Source organism: Coturnix japonica, chromosome 5, assembly GCF_001577835.2.
Source record: "Coturnix japonica isolate 7356 chromosome 5, Coturnix japonica 2.1, whole genome shotgun sequence".
Taxonomy (NCBI): Eukaryota; Metazoa; Chordata; class Aves; order Galliformes; family Phasianidae; genus Coturnix; species Coturnix japonica.
The window spans coordinates 39,583,195-39,605,666 of record NC_029520.1 but is presented as its reverse complement, the minus strand read 5'-3'; the positions used below and the strand labels follow the sequence as shown (position 1 = coordinate 39,605,666).

Here is a 22,472-nt window from a genome sequence, read left to right as displayed (position 1 = left end):
GGTTCTGAGATTGGTTATTAAATTCATATATCAGTATTTTAAGTGGAACAAAGCATCCCACTGTTTATGCAGTGCCTTTCTAATTGCATATGATTTCCTCTGAGAGAAAGAAATGTCACTTATTTAAAGAGAAACTGCATGTTTTTGTGGGAAAGACTGTACTATTTGTATCTGAACTGTGTAAGACATTATTACGACTCCGTTTTCATTTGTCTGTTTTCTTTGTAAAGCCAATGATGGTTCACAGTATTTCAGAGTAAAAGAAACGGTTGCACCTGATCACAGAGAATTTTTTTGTCATCGCAAAAACAGAATTCTAAGAAGTAAGGGTAAAAATATGTACATTTACATGTAAAGTGATAACATCATTTGGTAGAAGAGTTTCTGGTTTTTTTTTAACATACTCATTCGCCATTGAAGGTTGGCTGCCTGTTTTTCCCCGTGGTCTTTTAAAATCACCTACTCTGCTAAATAATGGAATTTCTTTAGGATTTATGGATACAAAGTGTCACCTCTACTGGTGCAGATTTTTACAACCATGGCAGGCAGGTTCTTGTTCATCACTGGCAAAAATGCATGTTGAAAAATAGCGTCCTGCTGCTGAGAATTTGCTCATGATGCCCATGTTGAAAGAACTTGAATAAGATACTCATGAAAGAAGGTTCTTCTTTAGTACTTCTACAAGCATTATTTATTTTATATATATAAATGCAGTTTAATGAAAATAAAATTTGGATAGTGTGGAATAATTGATTATATAAAATATTTATTTAGTAAATGTAGTAAATAAGTAGGATTTCATTTTAATCTGTTACCTATAAATCTAGAAATCTACTGTTTTCTTCATAACCTTGCCTGTAGCAGGTATTTGTATTTTTATGTCTTGATGCGTATCTTTGCTCACTGAATACAGTACTGCTAAATAGGAGCACATCACATGATGCACGCAGGTTTCATGATAGTTTAGTCAATGTTTAAAATATGTAGTAACCCATCCTTTACTGAAATAGTCTGGCTAGCTGGCCTAGTTTTCTTTAAATAAATACAAAAAGCTCTCTTTTTATAGAAACAGTATAATTTCAGCAACTGCACGTTTAAGGCTTATGCATGTATGATTCCATCTGTTTTTATCAAGGCAGCTTTTGGGGCAGTTAATGTTATCCAGCACTCTGCTACCATTACATATTCGTTTATATTGAAACAGATGGTGAATCTAGTTGCTGAGCTGGGAGAAAAATGAGAATAATTAATTAGAAGCTGTAAACATCTGAAAATATCAAAGTGAAGTACTTTTGATGCACGGTTAATGCTTTTTTTTTTTTTTACCTCATACATTTCTGGGATAATATTTCCATAAGTGAACAGGAAATTTGCTTAGCAGAAATTCACATTGTTTTATTGTATGAGGGCTACTTTGAATGGAATACATCCTATTATATTATGTTGTTCCACGATGTCAGAGGAGGATGTTGGTGGTACGGCATTAAAGGCTGATCCTTCCCACTGATATTCCATTCTATTTTGTTGCCATGTGGGCAACAAAAGGGGGCAAAGGGGCATTGTGACAAATGGCATCTGATGTAAAAGTATGTATGAAACAAAGACATGGAATTGAATTCCTCCATGAGGGAACAATTACACTCCTTGACATTCATCAGCACTTGCTGAACATTTATGGAGACCAAACAGCAGATGTGAGCTCAGTGAGCTGGTGGTGGTGTGTTTCAGCAGTGGTGACAGCAATAGTGGGTCACCTTTATTGGTGCAGATTTCTATGAATGTAGCATTCAGACTCTTGCTCATGGCTGGTGAAAATGCATAGCTCATGGTGGTGACTGTGTTGAAAACCGGTCTTTTGTAGCTGAGAATTTGCTCTATCAAATAGTATTATTTGCTCTCCATGTCTGTTGTAGTTTTCATAGAAATAAATAGGAGCCATAACTTTGGAACAACCTATCTAAGTAATATTTTATGATTCATTTGTTTTGAAAGTAGTTTCCTAAAAGAATTTCCTAAGTTATCTCTTTCCATCTAGAAAAATTAATTTGTTGTGGTCGAAAATGGAGACTGAGGTACATAGGAAAAGTCTGGGGAAGACAGAATGTTTCATATACCAAATGCTTGAAAAATATATTTGATGCAAAGAAGTCCTTCGTTGGACGTGAAATTACTGAAATGCAAATAACAGCAATGGAAAGTGGAAAATTCTGATACCATTTTTAGAGTTTACTGTTATCTCCCAACTGAAGTTTAAAATTTCTGAAGAAGAAAAAAAAAAAAAAAAAAGCATAAAAACCCAACAAAAATACAAGCAAAGAATAACAAAAAAAGATATATATTAAAAAAAAATAAGCTGGCACACACACACACACAAAAATCCCCAACAATTTACATCATGGAATACAAGTAATCATGGAAGGCTTCATTTTTGCATCACTTCACATATTCTAGAATCAGATATGCAGACTCATTAGCCCATCACTAAGTTAAGCTGCTTCTGAGGAGAAATGTGACAGAAATGTATGATAACACAAGAAACAAGTTGGAATCAAGACATAAGGCTTACCATATGCAATGTCAGAGAGTTGTTTAGGCAGGCAGGATGTAATAATCAGAAGTATGGGGCTGACTGCATGCCTCAGTGATTCTGATTTATCTTATGAGGAATTTGTCACTCATGTAATGCTAGTCACAGAAACCACAGTACCTATATTTCTTCATGTACACAGAGGGGTAAGTCTGTTCTGATTTATTAATATTGTCAATAGATGATCACAATGAGACTTTCTGGTGAAAATAAAATGGATTGGGAGATATTTATTTTTCACTGAAGTGCTGAAATTCTTTATTAAGAACCAAACCCATATGAAGTACAAAATCTCATATGAATGCCAATGTTTATAAAAGGAGTCTCGCTGACATTTTACTTTTTCCAGAAGTAAATGTAACAAAAAGGACATATTCTTCTTCACTTTTTTTCCAATTAAAATATTATAGAAATTTTTGTTTCTCAAGTTTACACCAAAATTTTAAAATACGGTTGCAGCTCATGCATAATTTAAGAGAACACTTATATGAATCTGCAATGTGATAGTTTGTGTGATAGAAGTATTAATGCCAGTCTATTTTGGCTGAATCTCCGTACTTCCGTAAGTCAAGGGTTAAGTATGGATTTAAGCTGCTATTAACACATGGCACTATTAAGAACTAGAGCTCTGTGATATATACTGATATGCGAAGTCTTGTATCTCTTGCATATAACGTGTGCCATCATTTGTTTTTGGCTCATAATGATTGCCTATTAACAGAAGGATTTATGGTTTTTTTCTGCAACTTTAATGATCAACTAAAAAAAAAAGTTTCTTCTAAGTTTTTTTCTTCTGCTCAGAGCATAATAAGTGTTATTTCTCTGAGGTAATTTACCTTGATTTTCTTCTTGAATCACTTCTGTTGGACATAAGTTTTGGTCAGAAACTTTCTGCTTTCCCAGACATAGGTCCATTTTACAGTTTCTCGAGCTCTCTTGATTTTGTTTTTATTGCAGTAGGTATAAAAGAGATGGTTAGTTTTTATTTGAGTTTAAAAGAAACTTAACTGGCTGCATATTATGACTGATGGTTCTTTTCACAAGTCAAATCTATAATGTTATATGAGCTTGAATCTCCATAAAATTGATGAATTTTTTATTTTATATGCAGACAAACATTTAGAAATAATTTTTCACAGGAACAAAAGTTGACTTCACACTTACTGAAACGTCAGAATGGGACAAACGAAATTTTGAAGTAACTTCCTTTATCTCTTCAGTGGCTGAGGTGATGTTTCCAGATCTTACAATACCAAAAACTTTGGCCGTTGTCACGTATCAACAGAGCAGACTGATTCTACTCCTGTTTACTGAACTTCTCTAATCATTAAAAATAAGCACTTCCTTAAACTGTTCATCTTTTTTCCCATTTTTGTTTTGTTTAGTTCGTTAAGGAAGTTGTTTCACGGTTTGAAAAGAATAAATTGTATGAGATGTTGTACTCTCTAGACTACACAATATATTTAAACATATGAATACATATATTAAAAAATACTAGGTAGTTTGTGTACAAAACAGATCTTACATGAAGTTCAATCATACGTTGCTGTGCTAGCTGATATAATGATATATTTACTAGTTTTCTTCTTTCAGACTAGTCATTTATATCACATTCATGTTTGATTGATATTGCAATGCAATGTTAGTTTTATGTTTACTCAGCCACAAAGGAGCATCTGCTTAGAACATTCTAAAACATTTTGCAGTAAAAGACAGCATTCTTCATTATTTCAAATGTTGCAGTAAGTGAGAATGCAAAAGGGATTTCAGCAGAAACTACCTCATGCACTTTTGAGGGATGCTCTGAAAGTAATGCCTCCTATTTTATTATGTCCACAGTATCAGAGATGGCTTGGTTTTACAGCAGTAGAGGTTGAACCTTCCCACCAATATTCTGTTACATTTTGCTGCCATGACATCAATTGGCATCTGATGAGGAAGTGCAGGTGAAGCAAAGGTATGAAATTGAATTCCTGCATATGAAAAAAAACGGCACCTATTGATATTCATCAACACTTGCTGAACACTGATGGAAACCAAAGTGTGGTTTGGTCTCTTCCTAGAGGAAGATGGCATTAGCGTTCCATAGGAAAAACACCACAGCTCTAACAGACCACAGGGCATCCTATACCTGCCTCTTTCTTTTATCTTTGTGTTCCACAGCAGCCTGTCTGCAGCACGCTAACAAATTGGTTGCACTTTTTCAGTGCTTGAAAATCCCTTCTTTTCAGATAGTCCACGTAGATGCTGCTTAGGTGTCTGTTTGTCACCTGTCTGGATGCCCTCCTTGTTAACCGTGACTAGGATTTCATTTGGAATATGTCAGTGAATATGTAGCAAGAACCACAAAGTCTCTCATCTAATCCACTATTGAGAACCATGAAGTCTCTCATCCCATCCAGTAGTGAATAAAAGCTCTGCATCCATGACTGGCAAATGTGTGCAACCTCTGCTACATTAATTCTGAAGTTTACAAACCCTTACCAGGTCTTAAGATCTGAAATCATCCCTGTCTTAACTCCATTGGTGCATTCATTTGTGACACCATCAATTGAAATAGTCACTTTTCCTTTTGTACAGCTTCTTGTTACCAAGAAAATACTGTTGCTGGAAACATGATTTTCCACTTCCTTATACTTCTTTTCTAGACAGATCACAATGTACTAATAAACTGTTTGGCACAGAGTGAAAAGCTCTTCATAATAGTTGTTCTTAAAGGATAAAATGATTATTATCCCCGTCCCATTTCTTTCATTTCGTAATCAGCTTCAAGATAGTAGTAGATAACACAGTTGAAGTGAATGTATATGTGAAACAAATTATTTTATTTCCCTTTTGGTATCATAGTCTTTAAGATAGAAGGATTTATTTTCATTAATGGTAACATATTTATTGTTCCTTGTAAATGTTTGTTTACTTGAAGACCTGAGTGACATTTAGAGTATAAATCTTAATACCAGGAAATGATATGCTAGAAGTAAGATTTCAATCTCTTATCTACATTGGTACTAATAAATACAATTAAGAAAAAATACGCTGCACTTAACAGTGTTGAAAATGGGAGCGTGATGCCTCAAAGAAAGCTAAGTGGGAGGCTGGACCTTCCCTCTGAATAGTCATGAGTTCGCAAAAGCTCCTATTACATTGTGATTATATACTTGGTAATATTCCTAAGGGTGAACTGATGACAGAACTGATTCTGTTGGTAAGACTGGTGCTTTTGTTAATATTATATGGATTCCATTTTGATAATTTCTGAAGAGAGATAAAAGATTATTATATCCCTGCAGAAATTTTCATTCATATTTGTCCTTTACTGAATAGACTGTTTCTGGATTTTTATTTTTAATTTCATCTTTGCAGGTGAGGTGTTGAATGAGAAACTCAGTTTCTTATCTCACCTTAAATATATTTCTGTATAATAAAATTTAAACGAAATCATTAAATGTGTCCAAGTTTTACTTTTGTGTCTGGTAGGCATTTACAAGCCTGTCTTACTGAAAACAAATTGCACGTAGGTGCTCAAGCATTTTGAATGCTTACTGCTTATTATTTGGTCTCTTTTTTTCTAAAGGTTTCTAAAAACATTGCTCTGATGTAAATAGTTCTTTAACAATTAGATTAGTTGCAGTGCACACTGAATATCTTAGTTCATACAACACATGCCACATGCAGTGCCACTGCATTTGGAAAAGACAGCAAGTGCTCTTCTATTATGTATTTGCATATACTTCGTTATCATGTAGTAGATGGTTCATTTTCAGAACAAATACAAGTAAATTGCAGTGTGATTCTGTTTTCCTTCATTGTCTCCTTTTATAGCAAAGAAAAAACTTGGAACTTTATGAATTAATTTCAGACTGTTGTGTTATGATTATAAAAGAAATCATTAGCGAGGTTAAGATTCAAAGAGTACCTCTTGTACTCAATAGCAAGTGCTGATGCTTTGCATTCAAGGAGAATTTGTTCAACTGCTTTAGACTATTCTCTGTCAAAGCTCTAACTACAGCATAAACTAAGCTTTGTCCTTAATGGGGCAGAGATGCAGATTTTCAATTAATCGTGTAGGTATTTCATGCTTAGACTATCGGACACCTTAAGGATTATGATAAAGGTGCAGGCTCAGTATTTTACAGGAGCTAGTGGAGAAGATGAAAGCAGATTTGATGTGCTTATAGTTTCCTAGGTTGCAGTGGAAATGTGCTGCTGTGTTTTGTGCTATTCTCAGTTTCCTAAGGGCTAATGGCTTTGTGCCCAGGATACAGCATTGCTGTAGCCCAGCTGAAAGGTGACAAAGGCACATATTATGAAGGCCAAATCATCAACAGCAAAGATGGGATGAATTTTTGTACCTGGTTCAGCATTATTGCCAGAGGGAAGTCCAGGATGAGTTCTAAATGACTGATGTACTCGCCATCAGCCAGAAGGTACTTTGTAATGCCACAAACTCCTTAAAGTGTTTCTTCCTGCTACCAATGCAACTTTTCTTTTTCTTGATCTCTGCTTTCACCTTCTACTTTTATATCAATGAGGTTAAAGACCAATGCAGTTTGGTGACACTGTTACTGTATACAACACAATATGATGAAAGGATGGTATTTCCCTACGTAGTATTTTAACTGGAGTTCATGACAGCTTTCCAGTTCTTTAAGTTTCTATGTCTGTATTTTTAATAGGATTGAAGAAAATGGAAACTGAAATTTCCTTCTGATTCTCTCTGGTTATCACTCTGATCACTCTGAAGTAAACTGTTTCTGTGTAGTCAGCCTCTTTTACATACGATTCTATGTTCATTAGCTATGTCAAATGCTGAAGAGAGATCGAAAAGAAAGAATGAAGATGTCTCCCACATTTGCAGTGTGGATTGTGTGGTAGAGGCGGGGATGATCTTTCTATTCCTTGTTCTGCAATAAATTTAGATTATGACAGGTTTAAGTGATTGGAAGTATCCAGTTGAAAGTGTAGGGAACAAATATATCGTTACCAAGATTGAGTAAGGATATCAGCTGTATGTGACATTGGACTCAGTTTTGTGCAATTAGTGCTTCCCCATCAGGTGTATCTTTACTTGTCGAGCTCAAGGAAGCAAACTGTACTGGGCAGCTGCACACAAATGAGCAGATATGCATTGGAAAATGTAAGAAACAAGCAGACTGTTTGTGAAAGTTGGACATCTGAGAGCATGAGAAAATTGCATCATTTATCAAGTAGGACATTTGCTACTACTTTCCAAGTTCTCATTGTGGGTTTTCAGCATTGTACAAACAGGAGAGCTTAACTTGCCACTTCTTAGCCTATTGATATGCCTGTGACCTTCAGAAGTTAACTTTTAATCTTTTTACTAAGATAAGATCTCAAGTGGCAGAGTATCTGCTTTGTCCATGCCAGAACATTTTTTGAAGTATGACTTAGAAGGATGAATACTGGAACACAAGTACTACTCTATTTTCCAACTTTTCCAGCCTTTTAAATAAAACTTTTTAGATCTGATCCTATCTAGCTTGCAAGATCTGAGAGCACATCTCGAAGTACTGAGAAAAAACATGAAATACATGGACTTGTGTGTTTTTTCCCTCTAGTCTGCAAGTTAACTAGAGAACTTGCATTTTCTTTTTCAGCAATAACTTTAGGGTATCATATGGAGGAGGCAAACTTTGGATACCATCTTGTTACATTGAATTTAGTTTCTTTATGGTGTTTAACTATTTTCACCTCTTCAGGGAATATGGGCAAAGTGCTGCTTGTAGCTGGGTGTTAGGTGCGTACATGCCCTCCTCTACATCTACTATCTCTGGGTGCGTTTGTGGGTAAGTGCCTGTCACAAAGAGTCCTTGGTTAGCAAGTTGATCCCTAATCACTCATCTCAAAGACCTGGCAGCTCTGTAAGGAAGGCTGTCCATTTGCCATGTTGAGTTTTGGAAAGTTTTAACCTAAGTTCCAATTTAGGCAGCATTTGAATGGACCAGTTCTCATCTAATTTAGCTTTTGTGGGGGTTTTGTTGTTGTTGTTGTTCTTGTTTGTTTATTTTTAATTACTTGGGTTTTTTTAGATACAAGCTCATTTTCTGAGCTTTTTTTTTCTTTATGTTATAGTTTCTTGTTAGGTGAGACCTCAAACCCAAGTGAGGCTTTTAAGAAACAGCAGAAGATGAAGATTAGTGATAAAACAGCTAGCCTTGAAGTAAGGTATTTCATCTTTTCAAATAAATCTGTTCAAACCTGTTAGTAGACAAAAGGATAAAAATATTAAAAGCATTAGGTTTATCTAAAGACTTGATTTGTAAACTCCCTTTTTTTCTCAGCTGATGAGTTAGTGCTATGGGAACAAGAGGCATTCCTTGAGTCAGTTTCAGTGCTTTCACTGGGCACTCTAGGGCAGAATTAGTAGGCTTTAGAATAAGGAATCTAGTCCTCAGCAAGGATGATGGTTTTAATACAGTTACTCTTAGTAAAATGGGAAGAGATTAGGAATTGTCTAAACTCTTTTGACATAAGTATGGTTGTTTTTAAAAGACCTTAAGAACATATTATCCTATTTTGTATATTACAGGTTATGTGACTATATAATTTGACTCATATTTTCTTATACATTTTGTTTTATTCTTCATTTAGTCTCTCCTTAAGCCTTATGACTGTTTTTGTTCACCATTTCTTTGTTATGAAATATCCTCTGCATGGAGGCAGCCTTCTGTCATATCAACAGCATCTGACGGAAATGGAGGAACTGAACTCCTTTAGGCAATTTCTCTTTTCAAATAATTGTCATCAGGTTAGGTTTCTGCATCATCGAACATTTTAACTATTCTTTAAAAAGAAAAGCAACCAAAAAAACCAAACCAAAACAAACAAACAAACAAAAAACAACAAAAAACACAAGAAAATCAGACACAAGAGCTGAATGCAGTATTTCAGTACTGATGTCAACTGTGACATCTACAGAGTAAATAATGCTGCTCCCTTATTTATGTATCACAAAAGAGTTCACTATTTATGTCTTGACTACTCCTCAGAAGCTCACACTGGGTTGCATTTCCACTAAGATTCCTGAGCTCTTTATGATCTCCTTACTATGATAAGCCTCCCATTAGGGATTTTATCTGCATTTCTTTTTCCTAGGCTCCTAGTTTTAGCTCTATAAAACCTGATTTTGTTTGAACTTACACACTTAATGCACAGTTCAGACTATTGTATCTAAACACTGTGCCTTCCACATTATATATGGTTGCATCATTCTGTGAATAATCCATATGCTACATATTATAATAATTAAAATGATAATGTATTGTAGCATTGTATCCATACATAACCGTTACAGATTACAGATTATATGTTATGTATTGCTTGTTAGATATTATGTTTTACTTTATGTAGTATAGAATTATAATAGTATATATTATTATAATGTGTCATATGTAATAAATTATTCTTGGTTTCAAGACAAGGATGAAAATATTTGTTATGTTTCTACAGCCGCTAACAAGTAATTCCACTTGAAATTGAAGCATTTGGTAGTGATTCCAAATGGTAGTTCTTTCTTGAGCTCTGAAAGGCATTTCTCACTTCACTTATAAAATCAGTAGATGCTTGTAGGTTTCAGTAGATCACTTCTAAGAGGTAGAAGCTTAAGAACCAGAAAAAGCAGTAAAAACAGATGATGCTTAGGTCATTTACATTCAAGGAATACATTTTTTTTGTCCAAGTAAGCAAGAGTGAGAAGATACAAACAGACCAGCTGCAGTGGCAACTGCAGACCAAAAGATTCAAGTTAGGATGCATACTCAAAGAAATAGAAGCTCAGAGGTTTTTCTGTGGAGCTTCAGCAGAAGGCAGAAGTGATCAAGAGAAGAGTGTCTGGGGTAGTTTGCTCTCTATGATGTGTTCAAAGAAATAAATAAAAGAGTCACTCTACCCAAGTACCTCTGTCTTTGGGATCAAATGATAAAGACTTCAGAAAAGAGAACTAGTTAAGAAAGAAGGGACAAATATTGGCAAAACGAGTGTGTCCAAGACTATTTCTACTGTTCAGGGAGAAGAAAATCAGGGAAACTGTACAAGAAGGGATAAAGATATTGCAGGAAGAGAACTAAATATCAACAGGCTGTACTACTATACTTGTAAGGTATATTACAGTTACTGAGAGAAGTAGTCAAGCAGTGCAAAAAAAGGCGCGGTATTTCTCCCAGGGAAGAAACAACCAAATGTAATGTAGTGCTGGAACAATTCTCCCCACAGTTAGTGATCTGTTGTTTTTTGTGCTTAAAAACTGAGCAGCACTGGAGGTGAAGTGAAACACAATTCTACCTTAATAGTAATGTAATTCTAAAAATGTAAATGGATCCTTAAACTCTTCTATCTGACTTAAACTTCTGATCGCTAGTACTCTAAAACCACCGTGTTTCAGGAAGCAAAACTAGAGGTATCTTCATAATTCTTCAGCACTTTCCAGTAATCAGAATGGCTTTTCTCATCAGCTTTTTAAGGAAGTGAAATTAATATATGCATTAGTAACCAGACAGCTGCAGAGCTCTGCAGGAATCCCATCAACAAAGAAGCAAGCACTATGAACAGGAAGAACCAGCTGGTTAAGCAGAAGAGAGGGCAGCTTTCTGAAGAAGCTGTCATCCTTGAATCTTAGTTGGTGGGTCATTTTATCTTTGGCAGGGACTCCTTGCAAGACATGTAAGTGTTATTCTCACTGCTCAATCAGTAGCACAGTTTTGGTTCTAATGCAGTGAGTGTATTGACTCTTGTTTTAATTATTCCCTGATAGTTTTGTTGGAAAATATGAAATAAATAGCAATAAAACCTGAATGCAAAATAAATAATCAGTTTAAAACTCTGTCTGTGGAAACTTCTCCATGTCACAATTGGGATTACACACGCATGGTCAATTTATGCGTTTCCTAGCTTTGCTTTCATTTTTTATCTTTTTAAAGTAACTGTCAAGTAATTTCTGCTTTCGCTCTGGAATTACACCGTAATAATGTGGAATATTTTTATGAATCCGTATCATAGGCTGGTGCTTTGGCCTGTTCACTTCATTATTCTTTCCATAGGTGGTTTACAAGGGAGAAAAAAAAATCCTTTTACAGTTAATGGTAATGTATTTTTCTACTTCTGCTTCTGGAGCCAATACAAATGTATAACCCTATGACCAAATAGTTGGCAAGTGTATTTCACAGAGCAATATTTGTAAATTATCTTGTTTTTAAGGTTTTACAGTTATTATTTGTATTGTAATTCCAGAAGGAAAAACTGAGGTTTGAAATTTTCAGTCAGTGAAATGGAGAAATAAAAGACAATTCTGAACTCAGTGCTCTTGAAATTGAATCTGAGGCAAAAGGCAGTAAATCACTCATCTCTGACTTGTGGCAGACAGGCAACATGTTACCCTCCAGATCTTCTGGTGTTCTTTAAGTCACAAGGAATAAGTTGAGAGCCAACAGGATGACAGCCAGATGTCACTTACCCGGATTGCTTTAGAAGCACAGTGAATCAAGGAGGGCTGGGAGAACAGAGCAAATGAAAGTAGTAAAAAAGGATGTTGGTAATAGAATTAAATATAATTTGCATACAGTAGACAAACATAATTTGTAAAATTTTATCACCAGGGCACATGCAGTGGGTGATTATGTTTTAATGGGAAACAGGTTCCCTTGGAAACTTATTCCAGATTTTCTGTCTGTGACAGAGGAAGGAGAGTGTCAGAAATAGTAGAGGAGCTGTAAAGGAAAATCTATGGATCACACCACAAGTTGCATTTCTTCAATGCTTCTACTTCCTTGAAGACATGAGTTAGATCAAAATCGAACGTATCTTGTTATTAGTAAAAAAGGTAATGGGATTATTAAGAGTGCTTTCTCCTTGTAAAATCAACACAGGTTTCCTGAGTAGGTTCCCAGTGATGTTCACATTAGAATTCCTTAAAGAGAAAGGAGAATGAGAAAAGTTATTTTAGTAGAAAAAGAGCTTTGGATTATCACACCCAGATCAGAAGAATGAAGAGGCAGACATTGTAAGACCTGAATGGTGCTGGGTCTTTAAACATGAAAGAACTATACCCAGGAGCACTCCCAAAAGGTGTTTGGAAATAAGTGGTTAAAATTTCTCATTTTTCCAATTTTACATTTATTTGTAACCAAAAAGTTGTCTTTTCATATTTAGTTGTGATAACTGCTTATGCTGTCTTACTCAAATTGAAATGTATCATGAGCATTTCTCCCCATGGTTTAACTTCAGTTCTTTCAAAGTCAAAGCAAGGACCCATCAACCCTTCACTGTGTAATTAATGATCTTTAACTGTGTTTTCATAGTGGAGAAATCCAAGCAAGTTTTAAGCCACCTTATTCGCTTGCATATATATGATGTATGGCATTGGCATCAGTGATCTGAACAGAGTTTAATTTATCGTGGCTCTTATGTGACTTCTGGGGCTTGTTTTACTGAACTAATGAGTTGAAAGCTGACTCTGACAGTCTTTGCTGGTTTTGATGCTCATTCCCTACTCTTTCTTTTGAGTAATAGAAATGCTTTCTCAATTTCTTGATTTTCCACTTAGGTCAGATACTGTATTATCTAGGGAACAAAGAGCAGAATTAAAATCTTTAATCTTTAGTTTTACATGTTTCAGATAGATGTGATGGGTTAATGAGAACCTATATATAAACCAGATAAAGAATATTTCAAATCTTGTGCCTACTTGAAGGGTGCTGTTTTTGTGATAGTCTGTACAAAAAGAAGACATGCTGTATTTGTTGCTTTTGGTGAGTGTTTTTGTTTTAGGACCTGCAAGATCTGGCCATGTTTGAATTGTTTCAGGGATGGTGGAAAAAAAGCTCGAGTGCCTGCTTAATATATACAGTTATTTATAAACGAGTAAGCAGTATTTGCATGTGGATACTTTTCTGATAAGTACTAATTTCCGTGAATTAATAAACATGAAACTTCAAGAGGCAATTTATACCGACATTAGTCTTTTAAGCTATTCATTTACTCTACTTAGATTTACGTTAAAATATTCCTGTCAGATGGGAAGTACCATTTATCTAATCCAGTTTGCTGTGAAAATACACTTAGGTGATTTGGGGAGTCTTCAACTACCTAATTGTATAAGAGAATAATTTATGTCTCACAGTCTGCAACTTGTGATGGTGATTATTACTCAATTTTCAATGAAAGACCACACAGTCTACCCACAGCACCACATAACTTGAAACATCTCTATACTAAGATTGTTAAATGAGTGCTAGTTTGTGAAATAAAGATCAATATGCTGTGACAAAGTATTTTCATAATCAAAAGAGTGAACGTATCATTGGTTTCAGCTGGAAAAAAAGGAAAACTTAACACTCCAAGGCTGTTCCAGCTTTTAGATGACTTCTGGCAAGGTTTCAAAAATCCATAACATTTAAATCAAGACAGCATTTCTTCAGATTGCAAAGGCTAACTATTTACTGGTTTATTAGTCATATATCAGCCAGCATATCTTGATAATCTCACTGAAAGGTTGTTCAGAAAGTAATACTTAATTCAAAGACTTATTTGGCAGCTTTTGGAATGTAGAACAAACACTGTATAAAGAAGAGGGCCATTTTTCAAGATGATCTTCCAAATGAAGCTCATTTGAGGACACACATAGTGAACATAAATGGGGTATGGAAGGCCCTAGAGAGCAATCTGGACGGGCTGGATAGCTGGGCTGAGGCCAATGGGATGAAGTTCAACAAGATCAAATGCCAGGTCCTGCACTTTGGCCACAACAACCCCAGGCAATGCTGCAGGCTAGGGGCAGAGTGGCTGGAAGACTGAGGGACTGGACCTGGGGGTATTGATTGATGCTCAGCTGAACATGAGCCAGCAGTGTGCCCAGGCGGCCAATAAGACCAATGGCATCCTTGCTTGCATCAGAAAGTGTTGCCTGTAGGAGGTGATCATCCCCCTGTGCTCACCTCTGGTGAGGCTACACCTTGAGTATTATGTTCATTTTTGGGCCTCTCGTTGCAAGAAAGACATTGAGGCCCTGGAGTGTGTTCAGAGAAGGGCAATGAATCTGGTGAGGGGTCTGTCTTTTGCTTAAGTATGTAACAATGGATAAATTGGATGGCATTATTCAATCACAAAACTCACCAGGTTCTTAAGCCTTGTTTAGAATTTCATGGAAGGCTTCATTTCACTTACCTATAACCATGAATATAGATATTCTCTAGAAATGCCTACTTTGCTCTGTTACTGATGGAGAGTGCTTAAGTAATTTATCAGATAATTAAGCTGCATACAATACAAATCAAAGGATGATGATTTCTACCACGGAGTGAATCTGTCCTGAAGTAATTAAGCCTAGTATTCCTTTTGACTAAAATACACGTTGTAGAAATGCATATGGATACATAGTCTTGATTTTCAGGAGAGAGGAACTGTCTCATAATCCATAGTTTAGTTATCTCAATAGCTTGTCAGCTTCATTTAAAAAAAATAAACCTAATTTAAGATGTAAAGTTTTCTAGCTTTGGTTTCCAACTGGCATCTTGTCTTTCCTTATTCCTTTCAAAGATATTTACTATCTGAAGTATTTTCCCTAGAGAGATACCTGTGGTCTTGATTTGATAGAATCAGTTCACTAATCTTTTTTTGAATGGAGTGTTTAATGTCTCATTATAAGGCATCGTTTCCAGAACTCATGTAATTTTCTCAGTTTTTAGTTGCTCAGTATCATTCTTGAAGCGTGGGCAGCAGAAACTAAACACAGTATTTTCCTCAAAATTTTCCTAGTGCTGTACTCTGAAATAAAATCAGTCGTATTTGTTTTAGATATTATCCTGCTTACTCATTCAAGGATCATATTTCCCCTCTTATGTAAAGCATCACAGTAGGAAGTAATCTTCACTTGATTACTTTTTATGACTCCTCAGCTTTTTTCAGTTACAGCTTTCCAAGACAGCATCTCCATTTTGTACTTATGACCTGCTTTTGTCCCTTGCTGGTGAATGTTTGCATATGTTGGTATTACAGCATATGATATTTGAAAGGATCAGTTCTGCCAAGAAATTCATCAGGTTGAGTTATCAGCTATTGTGTTGTCCACCAAAACACACAGGTGATCGTTATCCGTTTATGGTTTAGCGACTTGTGGTAACAATTATAATGGGAGGATGGTTGGATTAGTTGTTCTTGTAGGTCATTTCCAACCCTGTGATTCCATGATTCTATGATCTCAAACCTGTCATTACCTGAAAAGCAGCAAAATATGAAAATGATTTAGTCTTGATTGAGAGCCAACAATAAACTGAAATAATTACTTTCATTTATGTATTTCCACAATGATAATGTGCCATTTCATAGGTTTATGGACATGTGAGGTTCACTATTGCACCGTGAGTTCTGACCAAGTTCATCTGACCAAGTCCAGAGACTGTTTCATGTCACGAGAAGTCAATAGTTCGTTTCTAGCATGTGTTTAAGGAACAATAAACAGAATAGTACATTCTGTCTCTTTGTGTGAGGCTTTCTTTAGAACTGAGATGCTGTACTACCTCTGCAGGATCTAGAATCCCTTTGAAATTTCCAGAGCATTCAAAGGCTGCTACTATTAAACAGCCTGGATTATTTTGATGTTTTCCATTTATCTGTGTAGAAGATGCATCCTACCTTGCATGCTGCAGGGTGGTTTGAATACTGCTGTTCAACGCTAATGGTGATGGCAAAGTTTGCAGAACTATAATACCACCAATTTTTGTGTCATCTGCAAATTTTATCAGTTTATCAGTTATAAATGTTGTTCTAAATCAGTGATGGAATGCTGGAGTGCACAAAAGAAATATTCTCTGAGACCATGAGCAGATTTTGAGCTCCAGCAGTTCATCAGCCTCTTAATTATTTAATGTTAACTTCGATATAATTCTCACATTTCTAGTGAGAAAGGTAGACAGAACTAAGATGAATACTTTACAGGAGAATTTTTTGTCAGCCCAATCTGTCACTACATTAAATTTTGTAAACTGTGTTTGACAAAGCCCAGACCTGTATGTTAATGACATTAACTGAATTCTGTCCTCTATCAGTTTATATTGTGGGGATGAAAATAGGAGAAGTTGTTTTTCTTATTAGAGGTGTTTCTTGAAGCATTAGAATACTCACTTGAGCATATACTCATGTGCAGAAGAGCATTTTTTCTTATAGCTACAACTATTAGGCTTGTTAACACAATCTTTGTTTCAAAATAAGCTGCTTGAGGTATGTGAAAGGTTATAGAGCAAATTGGGGAAATTTGAAATGTAAGCTTATGGTATCTTATGACCTAAAAGTCTTGGATTTTATGCTGTGTTGTGGAACTCTGAGGATCTCCACCCCAGATAACTGAATTTTGGGAACTAGGGAGGATGTGGAAGAGCTGAATTTGTGCTAAAAATGCGAAATGTGTAGAATTCAAATTGCCATCTTGTAATTCACTTCTGCTTCCTCTGGAATAAACAGAATGATACTTCTTTTTCAAAATCTTCCAACTCCTCAAATGAGATGTGCTGTGCAAAAAGTGTATTTCGGTTCATTGTATAGAATTTGAATGTGTAGGAGTTGAGCTCTTCAAAACAATGTCGGTGTTGAATATCTACAATAAGTACGTCTGTTTCACATAATGTCTTTTGGGTTTTAAAAAACAGATCTCTTTTCTCTTATAGAGAGGTTGATCAGGATTCTGATGGGCGCATCAGCTTCAAAGAGTTTGAATGTGCAATGAAGCACGGACAAGATGAAGTATCACCATTGTACTTCGCCTGAAGTATGCTCTCTGGTGAAAAGACAAAGTGAAAACTTTAGATCTCAAGTTATTTAAAAATCAATGAAACTTCATTTGTTTCAACCAGCATTTTAAGAACTTTGACTGTAAGTGTAGCTCTGAAGAACGGCCTTTGAAGCTTTACTGTTGACAAGTTGGGTGTATTAATTTACATGTGCGTGTGTGCATGGAATACTTAAAATATTTGAAAACTCGGTTGATTCCCAGTCACCCTAGTTAGGAAATGCAACTCTGTATTTTTTGACTTAGCGGATAGAGAAGAACTGACTCTGATTTCCAGTTATTGTGAAATGTATTCATTTGATTTTTCAACAGCCTTTTGTTGACTGACCAGAATATCTCACACATGTAGAAACTCATTAAAGTCATGGTGGATAATGCTTGTTTGTTCAAAATTAATAGCATATTTGTCTTTCCTTTATGGTTCCACTTTCATATTCACTCTTTATATTGCAAATTATTTTTAATTTAACAGCTTTTAGTTAATTATCTACCAGATTTAATTCTGAACAATTGAGAACTGTGTATATATAGTAAAAAAATAGGAAGAAAAGAAGATAAAATGAACGTGAATAATTACTTATTTCCTTCTGAAACAATTTTCTAAATTGAGTTAAGAATAAAACTTGGTCTGCTTCATGAACTTCAGTCTGGCAGACTGAAAATACTACTCAAGCTTACAGCTGACTTCTAGTGAAGAATCTGAATGTATGTGCTTGAGCAGGATCAGGGAATTTTCCAATTGTTAAGAAGAAAAAGGAAGCATTTATTGCTGTGGACACATCTATATTTCCCTCTTTCGTTTCCTTCCTTCTTCCCTCCCTCCTCGTCTCTTTCATTGGGTTACTGCTTATGGAGATGATGTTCTTGCCTCCTGTAACTTTATATACACTCATCCAGGCAGTGCTGTAGTGAAGTAAATCCTCTTATTCAATTTACTTTATCAGTGATTCCTTACTTCCTACTGCCTTTGCGTGTTCATATTAGTAGTAATAGATGATAGAGATTTCATTATAGGCATTGATCTCTGATCATATGTTTCTTTCTGTTACTCCATTCCTGTTTTCTTGACAGTTGTTAAGTTGCTTGAATTAGAGATCCCTTCTGAAATTGTGCAGGAGCAAAGCCCTCCTTGTGTGAACTTACAGACTGTAGCACACACTTAATACTACTGTAAAGAAATAAACCAATAATAATGATCAGTAAGAAGAAAAGAGTATCAGTTCTACTGTTAACGCAAAAGAGAAATCTTCAACATCTTCCTAACTTTAGGGAGGCATTCCAAAATATAATAAATAGGCAAATTGTTTGTAAATAACATCTATGTTTTCTGTTCCAATTTCATATTTGTACCATAACTGAAAAGTGAAATCTTTTTAAGTCCAAGGCAGATAGGACATAAATAATGGGATGAAATTGGAGGCACTGAATATATGAGCAGATATTTCTGATTCTGTGCTCAAGAACCAGGTATCCATTAGGTGAACTGAGCTGTAACTCAAATAGCATGCTTTCTCTGCTAATCATCACAAGAAAAATGGTGTTACCTTTGAAAGGTGATGGAAAGACTTGCTAATAGATAGAGAGTTAACCTTAGAAATGCTATTTCCCAATAGATGAATGTTTTCATAAGAGAATCATCATCATGGATGTTAATTAGCAATATCATCACAGTCTCTGCTGAGACACAGAAGATTAAATTATTCTCCCACAAGGACAGTTGCTACAGGTCTAGACGCATTCATGAAAAAAGTGCACAGTGGGTTGCTATGCTATTACTTACACTACACTTTTTTTGGTCAGAGTACTTCAGTCTGCTGACTCAGGTGTCCAGCCCCTACACCTGTCTTAAACACTAATTCCATGCAGTATCATTTTATTTATTTCAAACTAATTACTGATTTAGATTAGCAACTGATGTGAAGTTTCTATCTTACGGAAATCTCGTTTTCAGTACTAGCTTCCATTTGGCCATTAAATGTCTGTGATGTCTTGTTAGTATTGCTAACCTAACTGTGGTTTTCTGTGTAAATATCTGACAATATCTGCAGTTTATTGACTGTATATCAATAACCTTCTGTTGAAGATTATTACAGACAGAAAGGTATCTGTGTACTTTTCTTTCTAAGATATATATGTCTTGTATTTGTAGCAAGGAACTTCCAAGAGGAAAGCACCCTCTATTTCCTTTACTTTTATATACACTTAATCCTCATTTTCTCAGAGACTTTAGAAGTTAGTGAGAACTTGAATTATTGAGACTAGAAAATAGTCAGTGAAATGAAATGTTAGCATTTTGCAAAGCTTTTCTTTGTTTTTAAACATGAATTTTTTAGAGAGGTTCTGTTCTTATGCACTCTGGTTTCCTCTCCCATGAGGACTTGTAGAAATCGTAGGTGACCACAGCTGAGTGGAACTGAGTAGGCTCAGGTGATGCAGTCTCTGCTGAACAGCTGAATAAAAGCTAATTACCAGACAGTGTTTATCAGAGTTTGATTAGCAAACTGCAGAACACTTCAGCTATCACTGCAAATTGATAAAATTAGGAATGACATTTAGTAGGGTGGGTGAAGTGGGAGGTTATTCTCGCTAATGATTTGGGAAATAAAAACAGCAGCTACCCAAGGATTGGATGAAAGGTGATTTTCATTTCTGTATGTGTTCTATTGCTGATGTAACAGCTTCCTTTTTGGTCAATAGGAAAGGACTGGTAGAGCTGTGATCAGCATAGCTCACCAGCTTTAACAACAGGGTTACTTAAAAGGGAATATACACTCACCAGTGGGTTACTTTCTTACTTGTAATGCTTCCAGCAGCAATAATAGAAGCTCAAGAAAAAAAGTTTAGTTTGATGACAGCCATATGGCAGAATCTTGGATCCAAATTGGGTCTGAACCTCTATGAATGGAAAACTGAATTAAGTATTTTCTGATATGTCCTGTGGAGCAGCACAAAGGTGAGCCTTCAGGTTTTACTGTTACACTGTCTTTTTCAAGTTTAAGAGCATATTAGCTTTGTTTTGTGTTGACTTTGTCTTCTTTTCTGATGCCTGGTACTCAACAAGCAGGATTTGCTTGTTAAAAAACACCTGTGAAAAGAATATTTACATTTGAGTTTTCAAATGAGTGGTAATCTGCTCAAATTATTTTTGCGTGGATGCTTTGTGTGCTTAGCTTATTGCTGCCATTTAAAGCAAATAAATTAAATAACCATAATTTCAAAATGTATTTGCTTTGTTCTCCTTGAACTTCTGTAATTCACTAAAGCTCTTGGAATTTAGTTATGTGTTATTTCCTTGTAAACAACTTGAATGATTTCATTGATGGAATGAGCAGTTGTTGAACTGTGGTCTTTGGGCAACCTGATATCCCTGGTAGCTTGCAGTGTAGTATATTGAAAATCAGGACAGCTTTGATTGAAAGAGTTCAGAGGGCTGAGCCAAACATCAAGACTTTCCTCACTGGAATATTTTGTTTCCTTTTTATTCCTGTCATATCAGAAAATGAACGTTTCCTGTATATACTCCGTAATCAGAAGAATCCGGAAGTAAGTACATGCATTACATCATCGAATATTCAATGTGTCCTTATGAGGTTCCCAAAATAAGACTTAGTACCTTAGGTCTGTGGCAGTGTTACTGTGTCTTCTATCTTTAATCAGCTGGGTGGGTGGTGGCTGATAAGTCATACTCAGTAACTAACTGACACGCAAAATGTCACAGTTCAAAGAAAAGCTTTGGCATGACTCTCATTTACTATCTCATCAGTTTTACACTCTCTGGCAGTGAAATGCCATCTTAAAATTAGTATGAGTTATAGCTGCGTTCCTGCTTTGAGTACTTAACACTGTTCTCTGAATGGAAAGCTACCCTCATGGAAAAAAAAAAAAAGACTTGTTTTTATAACTCTTTGTGTGCTGACTGCCTGTAACAATATGAGCAAATATAGTGCACCATTTTCTGGCAATAAATGTGACTAAACAAGTTATTTTAATCACAGTTCTTTAAGGACACATATCTGATTCTTTGTCTTGCAAAAAATTTAAAATTAGTGATGAATTTTGAAAGAGCCCATATAGGTTGCACATGTGTTAACGTCTGTGCTCAAAGTGTAGAGTAGTTCTGAAGTGAATCCCTTATTCTCCACTTCCTGTGTATTGGTCCAGTTTGCTGAGCCTTTATGGCGTTGTAGGAGAAAGGGGTTGTGATGCTCCATGTAACGATGTTCCCTTTTCAACATGGCAAAGAGATGCCAAAACATCTTGCAGCTGTACTGGAGTAAAGGAAAAAAGCTGCGAATGCTCTTCTTTACATATGCTGTTGTAAAGGGGATGGTCTGAGCTCATCTCCTGGGCCCATCTGGCTATCAGAAAAACCATCCCATAAGGAAGGCATCCCATTCTGCATGTCTGATATTTCTTTATTTTTTAAATTTAAAATAAAAAAACAATGCTGCTGCCATCAGTGTCCTCGTGGAGCTGTTTTCAATGGCTTCATTCCTTCTGCCCAAGCCGTGAACTTTTGGATGTAGACCAAACTCAGTTTGGGATCAGTTTAGCAACCAGCATCATGGTGTCAGATAGAAATGTGCAGAATCAGAAATAAGTCTTCTTTTCAATGTGAATTGTTAAGGAGGCAGGGTAGTGACTTGCTGCTGTCATCTGACTGGGACAGGCAGAAGGGTGGCATAGGATTGCCTGGGGCAGGTGGACCTCTGGAAAAGGGAAAATGGTTCTGTGGCAGTTTCTATTCAACAGCTTCAGACAAAACATATGTTGAGAATTCCTTTTCTAGTGAGTCAGACTGATTCCAGTTCATAGTAAACCCCACAAATTTACTTTGTAAGAGCCTCAATAACAGTGCCGTCAAAATACCAATCAGCTGCTTTGTCACTGAGGTATTTGCTATGTAGGGTTAGCCAGAAAAGGTTTGGTCTTTAAGACTGTCTGTGCTGCAGTGAAAATCACAGCCTCACTGACAGTAAGCAGGAGTACTGCCATGTGCACTGCAAAATATCCAGTCAAGTTTGTGTTTAGTTACCTAATGATGTTAGAGACATTCCAAGTTAAAATATTGAATATGTGTTTTTTTTTTTT

At 35.8% G+C, this 22,472-nt stretch overlaps 1 protein-coding gene across 4 annotated transcripts in view; it reads left to right on the top strand.

Moving 5' to 3' along the window:
- The window catches only part of EFCAB11 (EF-hand calcium binding domain 11), a 68,115-nt gene that overhangs the window by 30,042 nt on the left and 15,601 nt on the right, over positions 1–22,472 (top strand). The window contains exon 6 of one of the 4 annotated variants that reach the window (XM_015865374.2): positions 17,260–20,605. The exons of 2 other annotated variants lie outside the window; for them this stretch is intronic. In XM_015865374.2, the coding sequence (XP_015720860.1) occupies positions 17,260–17,359 (100 nt within the window). In that variant the 3' untranslated portion in view covers positions 17,360–20,605. Of the gene's footprint in view, positions 1–8,680; positions 9,074–17,259; positions 20,606–22,472 lie in introns of those variants that run through there. One more of the 4 variants, XM_032444822.1, reaches the window with a different exon arrangement.